This window comes from Zootoca vivipara, chromosome Z1, assembly GCF_965207765.1.
Source record: "Zootoca vivipara chromosome Z1, rZooViv2.hap1.1, whole genome shotgun sequence".
Classification (NCBI taxonomy): Eukaryota; Metazoa; Chordata; class Lepidosauria; order Squamata; family Lacertidae; genus Zootoca; species Zootoca vivipara.
In genome coordinates, this window is record NC_142583.1 from 33,653,063 (window position 1) to 33,669,803 (window position 16,741).

The following is a 16,741-nucleotide window of genomic DNA, read 5'->3' on the forward strand; positions in this document are numbered from 1 at the left end:
TAGTCTTAACTGATAGTCCCTTTTCACTTATAGAGTCCATTTAGAGGTATTAATCCATTAACCACCCAAAAAAATACACTGTGCTTTATTTCAGCCCAGTGATGGTGGCCATGCCAGATTTGTTCAGCTAATCTAGTATCATCTACTCTAACAGCCAACAGGTTTCCAGGGCCTCAAGTGTTATCTCTGGTTAAAAGCCATTTTAGCAGAAAATCTAAGGTCTATAAACCTGACCTAGTGTACGGTCACTTTCTATGTTTCTTGAGCAGACAACCTATTAGCCATATTGAACACACACTATACTATTTGCATAGACTTTATCTTTAAGGATCAGAGACAGCATGCTTCTGAAAACCGGGCTTTCGCACTCACACCCTGCTTGTGAACTTTCTATGGGCATTGGGGCTGGCCACTGTGGGAAACAGGATGCTGTGCTACAAGGGTGAGAAAACTTTCCGGCCAAAGAGTCAAATTCTTATCTCCCCACCCCTGCTGAGCCAAATATGACAGGTGTGTGGGGCTTCACAGTGCAGAATCCCGATCGTAGGGTATTTGCAGTGGAAAGCTTTTTTTGCAAATAGCCTTGCACTGCTGTTTAAACCTCTGAAGACTGTAGTTCAAAAACACCTGTCTAGGATGCAACAGAAACACTTGTCTAGATGCACCCTAACTGAAAGCAAATATTCAAAAATTGAAATGAAGCAACAAGGTTACGTCAATTGTATAATATTTCCAGTGACAGATTATTGTTGTTGTTTAGTCGTTTAGTCGTGTCCAACTCTTCATGACCCCATGGACCAGAGCACGCCAGGTTATTACACATGCCTTTTCTTCCTAAGCCTAGGCTTTAATTATCAGCCACTGCTCTGTTCCAAGGAATTCATCAGGATTAGCTTTTGCTGCATTTGTGGACTAAGTGCAAAATATACACACAACTTCAAACTGAATCAACTGTACAGGTCAAATACTGGGGTGGAAGAATTCAAGTGCAAGCAATTTGTTGAGTATCTAGGTATGTACAGTGAAATTATGTCAAACTGGAATATCACTTGTGTTAAGTTTGGCTGAATATGGTGAAGTTTTTCTTTTTTCTTTTTTTGGGTGTACAGTGGTACCTCGGGTTAAGAACTTAATTCGTTCTGGAGGTCCATTCTTAACCTGAGGTACCACTTTAGCTAACGGGGCCTCCTGCTGCCGCCATGCAGCCGCCACGCAATTTCTGTTCTCATCCTGAAGCAAAGTTCTTAACCCGAGGTACTATTTCTGGGTTAGCAAAGTCTGTAACCTGAAGCGTCTGTAACCCGAGGTACCACTGTATGAGTATACTTAATCAATTGATTAAAAGCTACCTCCACAGGGTGGGTAGCTAGGTTATATGGACAGCTGATGATAATGCCATTAGGCCAGGCTATGCATCAAAGTCCAATAAAAAGTTATGACCACCATATGGATGCATAATTATTCAAAAGTGGTTCATGGCAGCCTCTACATAAAGACCACATTTTTTTATAACTGGCACCATAACACCCATTTATTATTTTTTCAATAGGTAACAAACAAAGAAGGTAGGTGCCCCTTAAATTAGTGTGGCCAGGCACCATGGTGTACTGATGGCTCTTAACATCCAAATTGAAGTCTAAATCATGAGATATGGTGACTGTGCAGCCTTTGGGCAATGTGGGGAAGGTATTGGATGTTTGGTTACCTAATATCAGGCATCCCCAAACTGCAGCCCTCCAGATGTTTTGGCCTACAACTCCCATGATCCCTAACTAACAGGACCAGCGGTCAGGGATGATGGGAACTGTAGTCCAAAACATCTGGAGGGCCGAAGTTCGGGGATGCCTGCCTAATATTATCCATCCAATTGCTACTGTCAGTATTTTTGAAGATACTCTCTAGCCTTAAAGGCCAGGAATTTGTTACGGACATGAAATTTGGGATACCACAACATTCCAATAAAAGCTTGAATGCTACACAATACTATTGTTTTGCAGGGCAGAGATCAAACTGCCTTGCAAAAGTATTAGAATTTTTCAGTATATTCAAAGGGACCTCAATAACCTCTTACAAATAATGATTGTAGGAGATTTCATATTGGCAAGCAATTCTTGTTTTAAATGGATTTGTCTTTTATGTATAACACATGACATACAATTTTAGAAACAAACATGAATATTTAAACAGGAATATTCTCAGATTATTGCCGAAAGCATGTCAAGATTCAGTTTCATGATTTATTCAACTCAAAAGCACATCTATGAATATATTTTCATTGCATACAGTTGCTCTTAAACCTGCAGTATTAATACTTCATATGAAGCAAATACAGGAAAGAGTTAACTGAGCATACAACACCGTAAGTAATATTTGCAGCTACTAATTTTCACTCCATAATCAAATATAAGGTGAACAATTACTTCTGGGTGTGATTTGTGAATGTCTCCATAAGAAAGTGCCCAAACAACTAAAGGAAGAAACCACACTAACAAAACCCACAGTGTAGTCAGTAACGTTAATATTTACATAATTTACCATTTTAAAAAGAGTAAGTATAATACATATGGCCAATATGTAACAGTTTTGAAAAAGAATTTAACATAGGTATCAACCTTCTGAGAACTACAAAAGTCTCTTATCTTCCACAATTCATTTTCCAGTTCATTTATTTGTGTCTACTAAAGGTAAAGGGACCCCTGACCGTTAAGTCCAGTCGCAGACGACTCTGGGGTTGCAGCGCTCATCTCGCTTTACTGGCTGAGGGAGCCGGCGTACAGCTTCCGGGTCATGTGGCCAGCATGGCTAAGCCACTTCTGGCGAACCAGAGCAGCGCACGGAAACGCTGTTTACCTTCCCGTCGCAGCGGTACCTATTTATCTACATGCACTTTGACGTGCTTTCAAACTGCTAGGTTGGCAGGAGCCGGGACCGAGCAATGGGAGCTCACCCCACCGCAGGGATTTGAACCGCCAACCTTCTAATCGGCAAGCCCTAGGCTCTGTGGTTTAGACTGCAGTGCCACCTGCATCTAGACTATGTTAAATAACAAATGATGCATAACAGTTTTTATTAAGTGCTTGTTCAATTCAATAAAGCAACATACTCATCTATTTCCCAACCTATAAACAAAGTCACCTGCAACAATGTGAAAACAGAAAGTAGTCTCTAGTACAGCACCACAGAACAAAACATTACAAAGCAAAATATGCATTTTAATTTCTATTGATCACCTGTCATAAACAACTACTAATATACCAGTTCTCACAAATACTTTACTGTCCCCTCCTGACACTGTTGTTGCCCTTTCCTTTCAAATTACTTTCTTCCACACACTTCTCACTGGAGGTTACTGTCGTGGTGGCCTTTGCACTTCCAAATGCTGCCAGTCCCTGTTTCTGCTGACCTCTCATTCCACTGCCTCCCAAATTCATTCTGCAAAAAACTGTTCTCCTTTGCATCTCATCTCTCTATATTTCTTTCCTGTATCGCCTCCTGGCCCGCTCTCAACTTTCCATTCAGACTCCGACAACTTCTGTACCTTCCTCCTGTGATTTCAAACTTAATATTCATTGTCTCCGTGACACAGCTGGTTCCCATCTCCTGTCCCTCATTCCTTCTATGTTTGCTTTGGGATGCATTCCCCAAAATACGACTTTTGGCATTTTCTTGTTCTCATCATCACTTGGAAATGCTCAGCTTGTGCCACGGAGTTCATCCAATCTGAGCAACACATTCTCTCCTTCGACATGCACTCTCTCTGCCTTCTGTATTTCTACTTCTTGCTCCATTTGCCACCTGCAGTGAAGTGGTGTAAGGCTTTCTTGGGAACATTGCCTACTTCTCTGCCATGTCTCCCCACCCCTTATGCTCTTCAGGGGGTTAAGTACAGTTCATCAACCAACTCTAGATTTGTTTGCCCCCGCTCTCTCAACTAACCAATGACCCCTCTAAATACCCCAGCCTTTAGCCAACATCCTCGAGTCAATCTCTTTGAGCCAAACAACACATAATGATGAATACATAGCCTAGTGATATGTGGTCATTTTTTAAAACAGCTGATGCCAGGAGGAAAGGACAATAAAAGTAGGATCTTATTGTGTAGGATGAAGGTTAACCCTTCCCCCTTGCATTATGTTTCTGGCATACACTGCATACCAGTTTACTGTTTCTCACCAAACTAAGGGGAAAGTTTTGCTTGGACCAAAATGCAGGTGTAATGCAGGTGAGATCCCCCTCACACACATGGTCCTGATTTACTCATGTAAACGAGAATTTCTGTTCATCACACAATCATGAACACAGTATCCAAAATGCAAATCTTTCCTCTCATTTCCAGCTATTTTGCCTCTTAAACCTACTTCAACCAATTTTTGCTTTCTCTTTGGTTGACTATTACGTTGTCCTTTATTATCTGCCCGATGATCCTGACTCCTGGGTGTCATATCTTTTTATCACAAATATCCCTCCTCATACTAAATTTCTCCCCATCCTCTGGCTCTTTCCTTCCTGCGTTTAAACATGCCTCTCTTTTTCACATTCTTAAAAAAATAATCTGAGCTTTACCCTTTGCTTTCAAATCTCTGAACTGTGCCACATACTTCCCTGTCTTAAATTTCTCTCAGTTCCTCTCTTAGTGCCTTCTAATCTGGCTTCTTCAAATCACTCCTCAATGCCAAATCCAAAAGGTCTCTATCTTCTTCTCATTGGTGCCTTTATTGCCTCTAATACAGTTCATTACTTTTTCTGCTTTGCTCCTTTTACGTACTCTGTTTCTATGGCTCTGTTCTTAGTTGGTTTACTTCCTATCATTACTCGATCACTGTTTCCATAGGGAAAGTTCTTCTCTGCTGAACCTCCACAGGGAGTTATTCTCAGCCTTCTGCTATTTTCCCTAACTATACTGTCCCTTAGTGACTTTGTGGCTTTCAGTACACACTGATGACACCCAACTCTACCTCTCTGTCCAGTAACTTTCCTTCTACATCCAATCCTTCATTTCCAACTGCTTTTTGGTTTCCCAGTTTTATGTTTCATTGTTGTTTCAATACATACAGGGCTGAAATTTCCCACTGAACCTTACTGTATTTGCACATGCTCCTTATCCATTGATAAGATTACTACCCACTTGTTGATCAGACACTTGCTGATCAGCTTTGAGTTTATCTTTAATTCCTCCTTTCCACTTTATACAATCTGCCAAGTCAAGTTGCTTCTCCCTGTACAACATTATGAAAATAGCCCTTTTGCCTTTTGTGTAGCAGTTTGGTTCATGCTCTAATCATCCCCCAACTTTAATTGCTACACTATTCTCCTCTCTAGCTTGCTGTTGTCACATCTACTGAGTATGAAAAAGGACTTTGAGATGACACGACAAGACCAATATCCTAATGGGATGAAGATACTGTATTCAGGATCACTTAATTCTGCAAGAAGCCTCCAAATGTAAAAGTATTGAACAATGTTAGCTTTCTTTATATCTCAAGATTGTGTATGCTCTTCTTGGTTCAGCTTTTTGATTTGGTTTGTAATTTTGGATGGTTCACTGCATCAGAAGAGCAAGACTAAGCAAATGCCTGGCTGCTCAATTCTGTTGTAATTCAATGCTTAATAAGGTCATCCAGATGGAGTCCCTAAAGGAAACAGGTTAAGCCACAGACCTGTTAGAAACAAGTAAAACACTAGGTACTCCCTTGGTTTTACTTCCCATTGGTTTTACTGGCGCATTGCGCCAGGGCGCTGGGCACTGAGGGGCGCTGAGGAGCGTGCCAGCGAGTGGGGGAGCTGCGCGGCCTCCTGCATGCCCGCCAGCTGTGCCCATCAACCATATGGCTGGCGGGCGTGCAGAGAAAAAGGTTGAGGGAAGCAAAGAAAAGGGGAGAAGAACTTGGAGGCGATCTGATCTGCGCACGCCCCGTCGGTCTTTGCGCCGACTGCGCACGTGCCGGTACCGCACTCAGGACCCTGCCCCTCCATCCCCTCAGCAACTGTCACTTTCCTGCCGTTGCTGGGCAGGGCTTCCCTGGTGCTTGGAAAGAGGCGGAGGCTGGACGCAACGCCCTTGTCTGCTGCGCCAAAGCAGTGCCGTGCCCAGAGCCTCCGCCTCTTCCCCGCCGGAAGAGCTGCCCTCCAGCCCGGCCGGGATGGAGAGGCGAGTGCTGGTCCTGGCCGGCGGCCCTGGTGTCACACAGAGGAAGAGGAAGGAGAGGCAGGCCCCGTGCTCCCTCCCTCCGTCCCTCCCTGCCCTCCTCCCCCCTCTTTCATTGCACGCACCCCCGGCGGCTCCTGCACCACACAGTGCAGCCAAGCCAGAGGGAAGGGGCCAGAGAAGAGAGCAGAGAGGAGGTGGAGGGTGCAGGGAGCCGAGCCGGGACTCCTGGGTCCGCTCTATTCCATGCACGCACCCCAATAAAGAGGGGGGGCGGCCCGCTCCTCCAGCCCCAACAACTATGGGAACGGGGGGCGGGGGGCCAGAGGGCTCCTTGAACCACGGCACTGGATAGGCTTAAGATGGCCCTGTCTATAATCTGACCCTTACCTTCTCACAATATTTGCTTTATTGTGAGACAATCAATCCCAACCTTTAGTAATTACATCCTACATTTATTCTGAATTCAACCTTTTTTCCCCCTTTAGGCATTTCTTTTACAATTTAAGACATAATCATAGAATGAACTTGCAGAAATGCCCCACCACCATCACCGACAGCTTTGTTCTTCATGACAATGTTTTGGACTCCTAAAGTGCTATGAACCATATCCCTAAATCTACTAATTATGTCCCATTACCTTACATACTAGAAACATAGGAAGCTCAGACCATTAGTCTATCTAGCTCACTACTGTCTAGGCTGATTGGCAGTGGCTCTCCAGAGTTACATACAGGAGTCTTACCCAGCCTTATAAGGAATGCCCGGGATTGAACCTGGGATCACTAGCACAACCCTTCTCAAACTGAACGTAATGTGCTTACATTGAAACATGTTTAGTCCCAGGCTAAGCTCTTCCTGTTCTACTTCACTTTCTAATCTGAGTTTTAATTATTTTTACCTACTGTTTCTAATCATTTCTTTGTTTATTTTGTTGTTGTTTCATGTCTGCTCTTGCCCTGATTTTGTGTTATAAACTGCACTGGGAACTATTTGGTTGAAGGGCACTTGATATGTTAAATAAACCAGCCAACAAAAAAGTAGAACAAATAGTAAGATGTCACTTGTAGAAGGTTAGCTATTTCATGTGCGTGCATGCGCAAATTGATTGCACAGTTCAAAAGTAAAAACCCTTTTGTAAGAAACAAGTTTTATTTATGACATCTGGATAGTTTGCCTTCCACTTAAATGGATGGCAACCCATTGTGAAATTGCTATGACTGCACTGAAATAACAAAGCATGATGTTTTCATCATTATCTTCATATTATCAAGATTTCTACCAAATTACTAATTACCAAGAGTAAACAAGGTCCTAAACATGTAGGAAAGTGTGTATCTCAATCAGTAGGGCTATAAAGTGGCATTTGCCTCCAAAGGCTCTAACTGCAAATGAATCTGTTTTCTAAAAAACAAAATAAAACACATGAACACAGAATAGGGAAAGGAGATGGGTGGGCGTGGATATAAGATTCTGTAGACTATGAAACTAACCTCTACAATTTAACCGAATTCTCCCAATCTCCATGTAGTCATTTTGCTGGTTGCCATTTTAAAAATACTGACTTAGCTCTCAGCCAGCAATTGTTCACTATCATACCTGGTAGATATCAGACAGGCTGCTGCTTCCAGAGTCGCTAGTGATACTACATCCTGAATGACTAGATGAAACGTGGGTCACCTGTGGGTGGAGACTGTCAGTGAGGTGCAATTTTGTGAAATCTGCAGGAAGCTGTAGACAGAAACAAAAAAGGCATAATTAAACTGTGTACCTAGGCATTCACTTCATAAACATATGAATGATTAACAGTACTCGTCAATACTAAAACCATACAAAATTCATTAAGCAAATCCTTAAGGACAGAAGGGTTGAGAGGGTGTTTCAAATGTATGCTTTGTAAATATGTGACAAACATAAACATCACTATGGCTGTTGCTGTAAATGTAAGAATGGAATATGACTTGCTAAGAACAAACCCTTTAGCGAGCATTTACTCATGATTCCCACTGGAATCATGTGAACGGTCTCAAAGGAATCAGTGGGAGTTACCATGACTATATTTAGGATGGTAGTCACTGGCTTTTGTGAGGTGAACACCTGTTAATGCACAAATACTTGTGCCAAGTAGGGTTGAGGGAGCAATGCATAAATATTGGAATATGTTTCAAACTTGTTTGATTCGGTTTTTAAAAACTATTGAGTAGTAGGAAAATATAATTTAATTTGTAAGGCAGAAATGCAAAACTATAGCTATGTATTATGCAACATGTCAGCGACTGAAATTGTGTTAAACAAAGAAAGCTCTGAAATGTCTATAGTCTGTTTTTTAAAAAACAAAGCATGGATAGCATAACCTCTCAATTGCTATGTTGTTGTTGTTTAAACACAGGTTTGTTGACAACATAAAATACTTTTGGGGGATTGTACTATTTTTTTTCTAAGCAGTAATCTAAAGTAACAAATAAATAGTAAAATTATTTATCTCTCTAACCCTTAATTGTTCATTCAGAACCTATGTTGGTCAACTACAGTCACCATTCATTTTATGCTTCTCCCATAGTTCACAAATTTCCAGAGGAACCAGAAGATACAGACCCCTGTGATGCATGCATACTTAATAAGAACCCAAGCTTTAGACATCCTTACCAGTTGCTTTTCTAGAAAGTTCCCACACTCCAGACCCTCTCACTCAATTAGAATGAAAGTGGATAGGGGAGTGCTTGGGACAGGAATAATAAACCTGCCTTTGCTATCTGCTCTAGCTACTTTCTTTGTTTCTAGTCCCCATATTGGAAATGAACCAGCAGAAGATGGAGCTCAGCTAGATTAGTCTCTATCTGATTGCCCTCTACCCAAACTATAGTTTTTAAAGAAGTTACAAGACACTACTGAAAAGCACGGCTCCAAAGAGCCACAGTCGTCTGAATATTTCCACAGCTGAGCCTGAAGCGATTCAGCTGATATTGGCAGTGGGAGGTTATGGAAGAAGCTACTACTTGTCAGCTAAGCACAGTAATAAGATCATTCCAAAGCAAACCTAGGTCTTCCCCTTGTCTTTCCCACTACTAGATTCCACTTTCGAAATGCAGAACCTACATAAAACTACTGTTTCTGTTGTAAAGAGCAACATCTCCCTATTGAATCAATCACCTAATAAGAACACTTATCCAATCTAGCACAACTCTAAACCTAATCTACCCTGCCTAGTTTTTCACTTAAGAATCTTATTATATTGTTTAACTAAATGATTGCACACACAGAATAACATCCATTAGTACAACGGAACTTCCCTTCTCCTACTCACCATGCCCCCTCAAACATGCCCCTAGAGCAGATTTTGGGGTAGTGCAGGGAACAGGTGGTAAGTGAAAAGGAATGGAAAATTATGTTGTCTTTGCAGAAGTCATTCCACACATACACAATAATTTAGTTGGATACAACTCTAAATATTTGCATGTTAAACTAAATGCATAAAAACCCCACTCTTTGAGCTGCTCATATGTAAACCTAAGACAAACCATGGCTAAGTGCAAACATGTGGGTTCCTCAAGAGGAGATTATGGCCACTTTGGTCTTGCTTTGGCCCTGCTGCACTGCAGCGAACTAATTCATGGCTTGGCTTCATGCTGCAAACAAGGTTTGTTCTTGGTTTATAACTCGTTGCTTGTCTGGAGAAAACAAACCACAAGCCCTGGTTTAAATGAACACACTTGATACGTTCACAGCAGTGCAGCAGGACCAGATGAGGAGCAAATTATCTGCAATTTCCTCTCTGGGAGGCTGAATACTCATTCACACAAAGCCATGGTTTGGCGTACACACACACACACACACACACAGAGAGAGAGAGAGAGAGAGAGAGAGAGAGAGAGAGAGAGAGAGAATAAGGCTTCACGGGTCAAAACGTTTACAGAATACCATCACCATATATAGAGAATACTACAATGTAGAGTTATGATTCTAGTGTGTATGTGCGTGCAGGGTGGCCAAACCTCCAGTTGGTTTGTAGGCCCCATAAAGTTGGCCAAGGTGGAATTAGCCCTGCCCTCAAAAGAGGATAGCCACCATTGCTCTACAAATGTTCTTCTTTTTTTCTGGTATTCAGGACTGCTCTTTTGTTCTTTTGTCGCTATCAAAGCCAGATCCCAAAAACTAAAGCAGAATTACACAGTGCTGTTAAAACACTGATCTAGGAAGTACCATTTTGTACTAATTAAAACTAGCATACTGATGAAGAGTATTACCCAATAGTCATTTATGGGGTGGGGCAAATGGGGAAAAATAACAGAATACAGAAGTGTTTGTTAAAAGTATCCTGGAGACTATGGATGCAGAAATGTGAATTCGTGATTGTCACTAGAGTTCACAGTTACTGTACTTTAGTTTTTGGAATTTAGTGTATACACCCACCCACCAAAAAGTAGAATAGTCAGTTACAATTCTAAAGTGATTGTGATTAAATATTTAGGAAAACAAATTATGACCCATTCTAAAGCAGCAATTTCTCAATGTTAAAGCTCATCAGTATTTCAATAGGAAATTGTAAGGAATAACTGGGTATCTTACTTAAGGAAAGTACTGTTACTCTTACTCAGCAATCTATTAAACTCCCAAGCTTTTCTCAAAACAGTTTAGTACTGTAATGAGCATGTGAAGGGACACCCTTCTGAATTCCTGTTGCCTAACATTAGCCATAAAAATGCATTTTAAACAAAAATTACAAATATTTTATGCAACTCATGGGTAATAATGACACTTACTAGACATTCCTCTTGACCTAACAGAACAAACTATTTCCCCAAAGTCACAGTACAGAGATATATTTCCCCCTAAACAACCGCAGCAAAGTCTGTAGAAGAAAAACACACATATCTTGCCAACTTTTGAGCATCACAAGTGGTTAACAAAATCAGAACAGTTTCTTATCCTTTCTATCCGCAAATCGGCATGAACTGTCCTCAAGCTTACCTTTCCTATGTTGCCAAGTTTCAAATCAATCCATGGAACTATTTTCTAACAGTACTGTCTCCCTTCCCCCAAAAAAATTATCATTATAATGGCAGAATTCAATATACTGTAGCTGGCTCACACTTAACATAGTGTCAATACTGTGGCCCTATAAATCCTGACAAGTGATGGTTAACACTTCATGCATCTGTTTTTTTTTAAATCTTCTATAATTTATTTTGAACAAATTACATCCTCACAAGAATACAACTAGAAATGCAAAAATGAGGGAAGGGCAGATTTTAAAAGAGAGGGAAAGAGGAAATGAAATAAAATTACAGACCAAGTACAGTAATAATACAAAGGCTTTGCACAATGTACTACAGTAGGCAGCACTAGGCACAAGGTTAACAATACTGTAATTCAAACAGTAATAATAATATGATTATATCTTCTTGTTCTTCCAGGTGTGAGGGAGTGTTATCCAATACCTCTTTACTCAGGAAACAATATTACCACATTCAAAGATATACAAAGGCTGGGGGTTATCTCTTATTACTGAAATCAACAAAGTCATGTATCAATTGGACTGCAGCCCACAAAAGTATACTGTCATAAAAAGCATACTGATCTTTATTGGTTTTGCAGCCTCTTTTTTCTTTCTGCTCCCATAGACCAACACAGCGACCTCTCTCAAAGTTGTTCACACAGAAATGCCAACATACATTCAGCACTTGCTACCAAAATGTTTTCCCCTCAAATAGCTACACTGGCATTCTGTCTATCCTTACCTTCAAGTTCCATAGCCTTACCTCCTATATCTCACATTTCTAATATTCCAGTACATCCCTCCCCATGATATTCTCTCAAGCTCCACCAACATCCAAAGATCTCCAGCTCCTTCAGTGGCAACCTCCTCCCCTTGCTGCACTGTATGTTTGGAATTTCCTTCAATGATACCACAGCATGATGTCAGCTCTCTGACTTCATAAAAACAACATATGAGGACACCACATTAGTTACTTCTGTCCTAACTATAGATCAGCTATAAGGAAGCCTAAGCACATGTGACCAAAATAACCACATAATGCTTCCCTATTAATTTCCGGAATAATTGAACACTGCCAGTTGAACAATAAGATCAAGACTAAAAACAAGGTTTGCAGTTATTCGTCTTATACACTTCTTATTTCAAGGCAATTCATTTTCTTTCCTAACCAAGTGAAACATTGGAGGAAATATTAGTTGTATGGTTCAGTGATTTACAGGACAGCAGTCAATATACCTAATTACAGAATAATGAACTGATTTATATTGATTTCATTTATAGACATGATGCACAAGGGCATGCCCAACATAGTGTTAAATCTAACAGACAGTTTACATTGGAATGTAACAAATTAATGCTTTATGTTTGTATAGTTTTAGACAGCATGGAGTAGTTACTATAATTTCACATATATACCCTTCCACATCTGCTCTACAAACAAACTGTGGGGAAATATGCTACCTATAAAGATCAGTGGACACACCAACTAAACTGTTCATTTACATAATAAGCATTATTTCATAGTTTTTGTTCATATATTACAGAAATAAGGGTAATTTCCAACAACAACTTCATGGGTCAAGGAAAAACTAAGTCACAAGTCAGGTGTGTGTGTGTGTGTGCGCACACACACACACACATTCAAGATTCATAATATATCTGGAAATAGGCAACTTAAGAGAACAAATCTAGATGGTGATTTAGTCTCAAAAAAGAGGTATGTATTAGAATAAAAAATGATTTCAAATACAAAGTATTACAACAACTGCATTAGTATCAATTGTTGGTGCCCTATGTGAAATAAGATAGCAGGGACCAAAACTTTTCCTGTAATACAATAACTCTGGGCAGCTTCCAACAGAAAAATAAAACACAATAATCTATTAAACATTAAAAGCCTCCCTGAACAGGGCTGCCTTCAGATGTCTTCTAAAAGTCTGGTAGTTGTTTTCCTCTTTGACATCTGTTGGGAGGGCGTTCCACAGGGCAGGCGCAACCACTCGCTCAATCACCTTGCCCAAGAATGGAAGATTTGAGACTGGGCGATAGTTGGCCATATTAGCCGCATCTAGAAGATGGTTTTTTAAGAAGCGGTTTAATGACCGCCTCTTTCAGCGGGGCTGGGAATGCTCCCTCATAGAGGGAAGCATTTACCACCCCACGGAGCCCATCGCCCAGCCCTTCCCGGCTAGCTTTTATTAGCCAGGATGGGCAAGGGTCAAGGAGACAGGTGGTTGGTTTCACTCGTCCAAGCAGCCTGTCTACATCCTCAGAGGTAACAGATTGAAATTGATCCCATGAAACATGACTAGACAGGGCTCCAGCACTCTCCCGCCCCGGTCCTGCTCCCACGGTGGAGTCTACCTCCCTCCGAATCTGAGCGACTTTATCTGCAAAAAACTTACCTATTTTGTAAATCTCACTTTGAAATAAATTTATTTATCAATAAATAGCTCTGCGTTTTAAATTCAAAACATACCTGTATTTCTTATCATTAAAAAGTTTCTAAATTTAGACTGCAACAATCTGATGGTAGATGGAAATAGGAAAGGGCCTCTCTAGTCTCTTTTAATTCTTGCACTACAGGCAGGGCATCCAAGCACGGTATTGCAGCCCAGCCTCAGTCTGTGTGAACAGGTAAAATACATTACTGGCTCCACAGGTCACTTGGATCCTACCAAGTTGAAAGCTACAGTACCCCTGATGGCCATCTGTTGTTAATCTGGAGATCCCATAAACACTAGTGTTTATCAGCCAATTCTTGGCCAACACACCAAAGTTAATTGGGTCCTTTAACCAGGGGTCAAAATTTGCTCATTAGAAACTCAGTTCAATTGGGATTAAACATAACCAGTAATAAAGACCACAGACTCAAGACTAGACCTAAAATGAATCAGTCAGCTTATTTGTGCCCAATGCTTCTTTCAAAGCATATTATTATCTTCATATGGAAGATAATGAACTTTGAATCACAGCATAGGAACATAAAAACAATGTAGTACTGCAAAAATAAAATATACTAAGAATTGTATAAGAAAAACAATAAAATAGCTTTAACAAAGCAATCCATCAGAGTTTGTTTCCTTTCTTAATTGATGATTTGGCCTCCTTTTGACTTATTCCAGCCCATCTAATTGTGAAACAGAATTTCTCACATATTAGCATTTTGGAATAAAGTTCAGTTACCCATCCATGGCTGTGAGCCAGGATCCTGTGGGTTTCAGCTGAGTGAAAACACATGAAGCAAAGTTGAACAGACAGCAAGTGGAGGGAGTTGGGGAGAATGTTTCTTTGTAAAAGTATGATGCTGTTTTTAAATTTATCATCATCCGAGATGCTAACATCTCACGTGCAGTGTTAGAAACTGAGATATGAAAGCTAAAAGCTAAATGGCACCTTAAACCTAGGTTATCGGCGCAACAATGGAATATCTAGGCACACTTTTTTATAACAAGAATACAAAGCTGAAAATGAATGAACTGTAGCTAAAATATTAATTTTTCACATGGTCTAGGCCTTCACCTGCCCACCCCCAATATTCTTAAGGGTACCTTCTCCAGTCTTCAGAGAGTAGCTGGAAGTGGGGAGGCAGAAAAAGGTCCTCCTTTCCTTCTACTCTGCAATTTTAATCTGAAATCTTAAGCGCAGAACTGCACCCAGAGCTCAGAAACTGCTCACACTAATGAAATTCCCTGTTGCAAGATGCGCCTAGAACAATGGGAGTTTCGAGCACTGCTCACATGGCTACTGAGAATCAGCAAAAGTTCCCAATCAGCAAAAGCATGTTGAAATGTTGCAAAGCTTATTTTCTTTCATCCATTTTGATCCATCATGGCTGCTCTACTGTTTGCTGAAAATTGCTGTAGCTGATGGTTATGTACTTAGTTGGGTTCTGAGTAAAATCTGCAGGGTAATTGTACAGAGATATGAGTATTGTTTCCCTCTGTCTGCAAACTACCCAAGTGGTGCACGGAAGGTATCTAATTTGTCAGTGTCCCTAATTTGTCAGTGTCCCTAATTTGAGATGGATGGTGCCTTAGCATTACCATTGGCTATTTGAAAAGGAGCTGTGAATATAGGCATGTTTTTAAGATTATCAATTCTGGCAGAAGTTAAGTAAAAACTAGGCAAATTGGTTTTAGTTTACAAATACTATCTCACCAAATATTTTCCCTACATCTACAGTGAGTTTCCTACTTTCCTGTAGTAGTAAAAGTAGGAGGAACACAAATCTGTTCATTAATGCATTGCATTGCATGTTTTTTTAGTATATGTCTAGCAGAACAGCATTGTCTGGCTAACATCATCTGCCAAGGAAAACGGCAAGAACATTGATTTCCATGTATCTATTTATTTAAAACCACCCTTCAAGAGATTCAGGATAGTGTAGAAAAGAGCAAATAAAAGCTAATTCAGAAACATATACGGTAGGTGTAATTGTAAACCAACAAATAAATATAAAGGACAATAATGCAACAACAGCAACAACAATTAAAACCTAAACAGGCAAAGGTAATCTAAAATTAAGATATGAATTTACTGGTATGGGAAGAGATGTTCGTTCAAGTATTTAGCCCAAACCAGTTAAGACTTTTAAAGGTAAATATAGCATCTTAAGTTGGGTTCAGAAGTAAATAGAGTACCAATGACATAACGCATGGTTGCGATTCAGCATTTTTTGTGCACTACAGGGATGTGTTATATTTCTTCAGCATGACATGTTTTAACGGCCAAATTGCTAGCCCAACTCTTATATGGTGTTCAGATTTTGATTTTTAATTCAAGTGTTAAAAAAGTTTGTTCAAGGCTCTTCAGGGCTATGTTTGGTGTCTCCAGCTATGTATCAGCAGCAGCAGTCCTGAGCTTAGAGATTTGAATTCTAGAGTGAAGAGAGGAGGCAGAGATTAGATCAGACTAGAAGATCAGATCATTATTTCCCCCACCCTTCAGGGACGAAGTTGCAAAGGTGAATGGGGACTTCCCATCTGTCAGTCCCAGGCTATCACAATGATGTTGGGTAACTCTTTTTTCCCACATGGACGCCAATGATCAACTGATTGCTGGGGCTTGTGAACCCCCTTGCAAAACACTCACAAGATCCAACACAGATGATTGTACCAGCAAGTCATGCAAACCACTGTGCACAGCACTCTGCACAAAGCTATTTTGCTGATTGGTGTTGCACGCAAACACTTTCTAATAAATAAAATAATAAATAATGATAATGATAATATTTACTTACTTACATGTCGCCCATCTAACTGGGCTGCCCCAGTCACTCTGGGCAGCTCCCAACAAAAAAACCAGTAAAAAAAATACAACACCAAACACTAAAAACTTCCCTGAACAGGGTTGCCTTCAGATGAACCAGCTATTTACATGCACCACAATCTGATGCCATATTTAACATCAGATGCAGGGCAGGTAGTTGTGTCTTGGGCTGAAGTGTCTTCATAGGCTAAATGGGAAGACCTAGCAGACCCATGTAGGCCCACAAGCCAGAGGTTTCTTACCCTGCTATAGAGTCAAAAATTCAGTGCTAATGTCCCCCTATTATCTCACACAGCTACCTATCTTTGGTTCATGTAGACCAGTTTGCA

The 16,741-nt window shown here is 40.5% G+C and overlaps 1 protein-coding gene across 6 annotated transcripts in view; it reads right to left on the reverse strand.

Annotated features, from left to right (window-relative positions):
• RAPGEF2 (Rap guanine nucleotide exchange factor 2) overlaps positions 1-16,741 on the reverse strand; it is a 170,239-nt gene that overhangs the window by 37,095 nt on the left and 116,403 nt on the right. For all 6 annotated transcript variants that reach the window (XM_035111548.3, XM_035111549.3, XM_035111547.3 and 3 more), the window contains one exon: positions 7,745-7,876. In XM_035111548.3, coding sequence (XP_034967439.2) covers positions 7,745-7,876 — 132 coding nt within the window. The remainder of the gene's footprint in view (positions 1-7,744; positions 7,877-16,741) is intronic.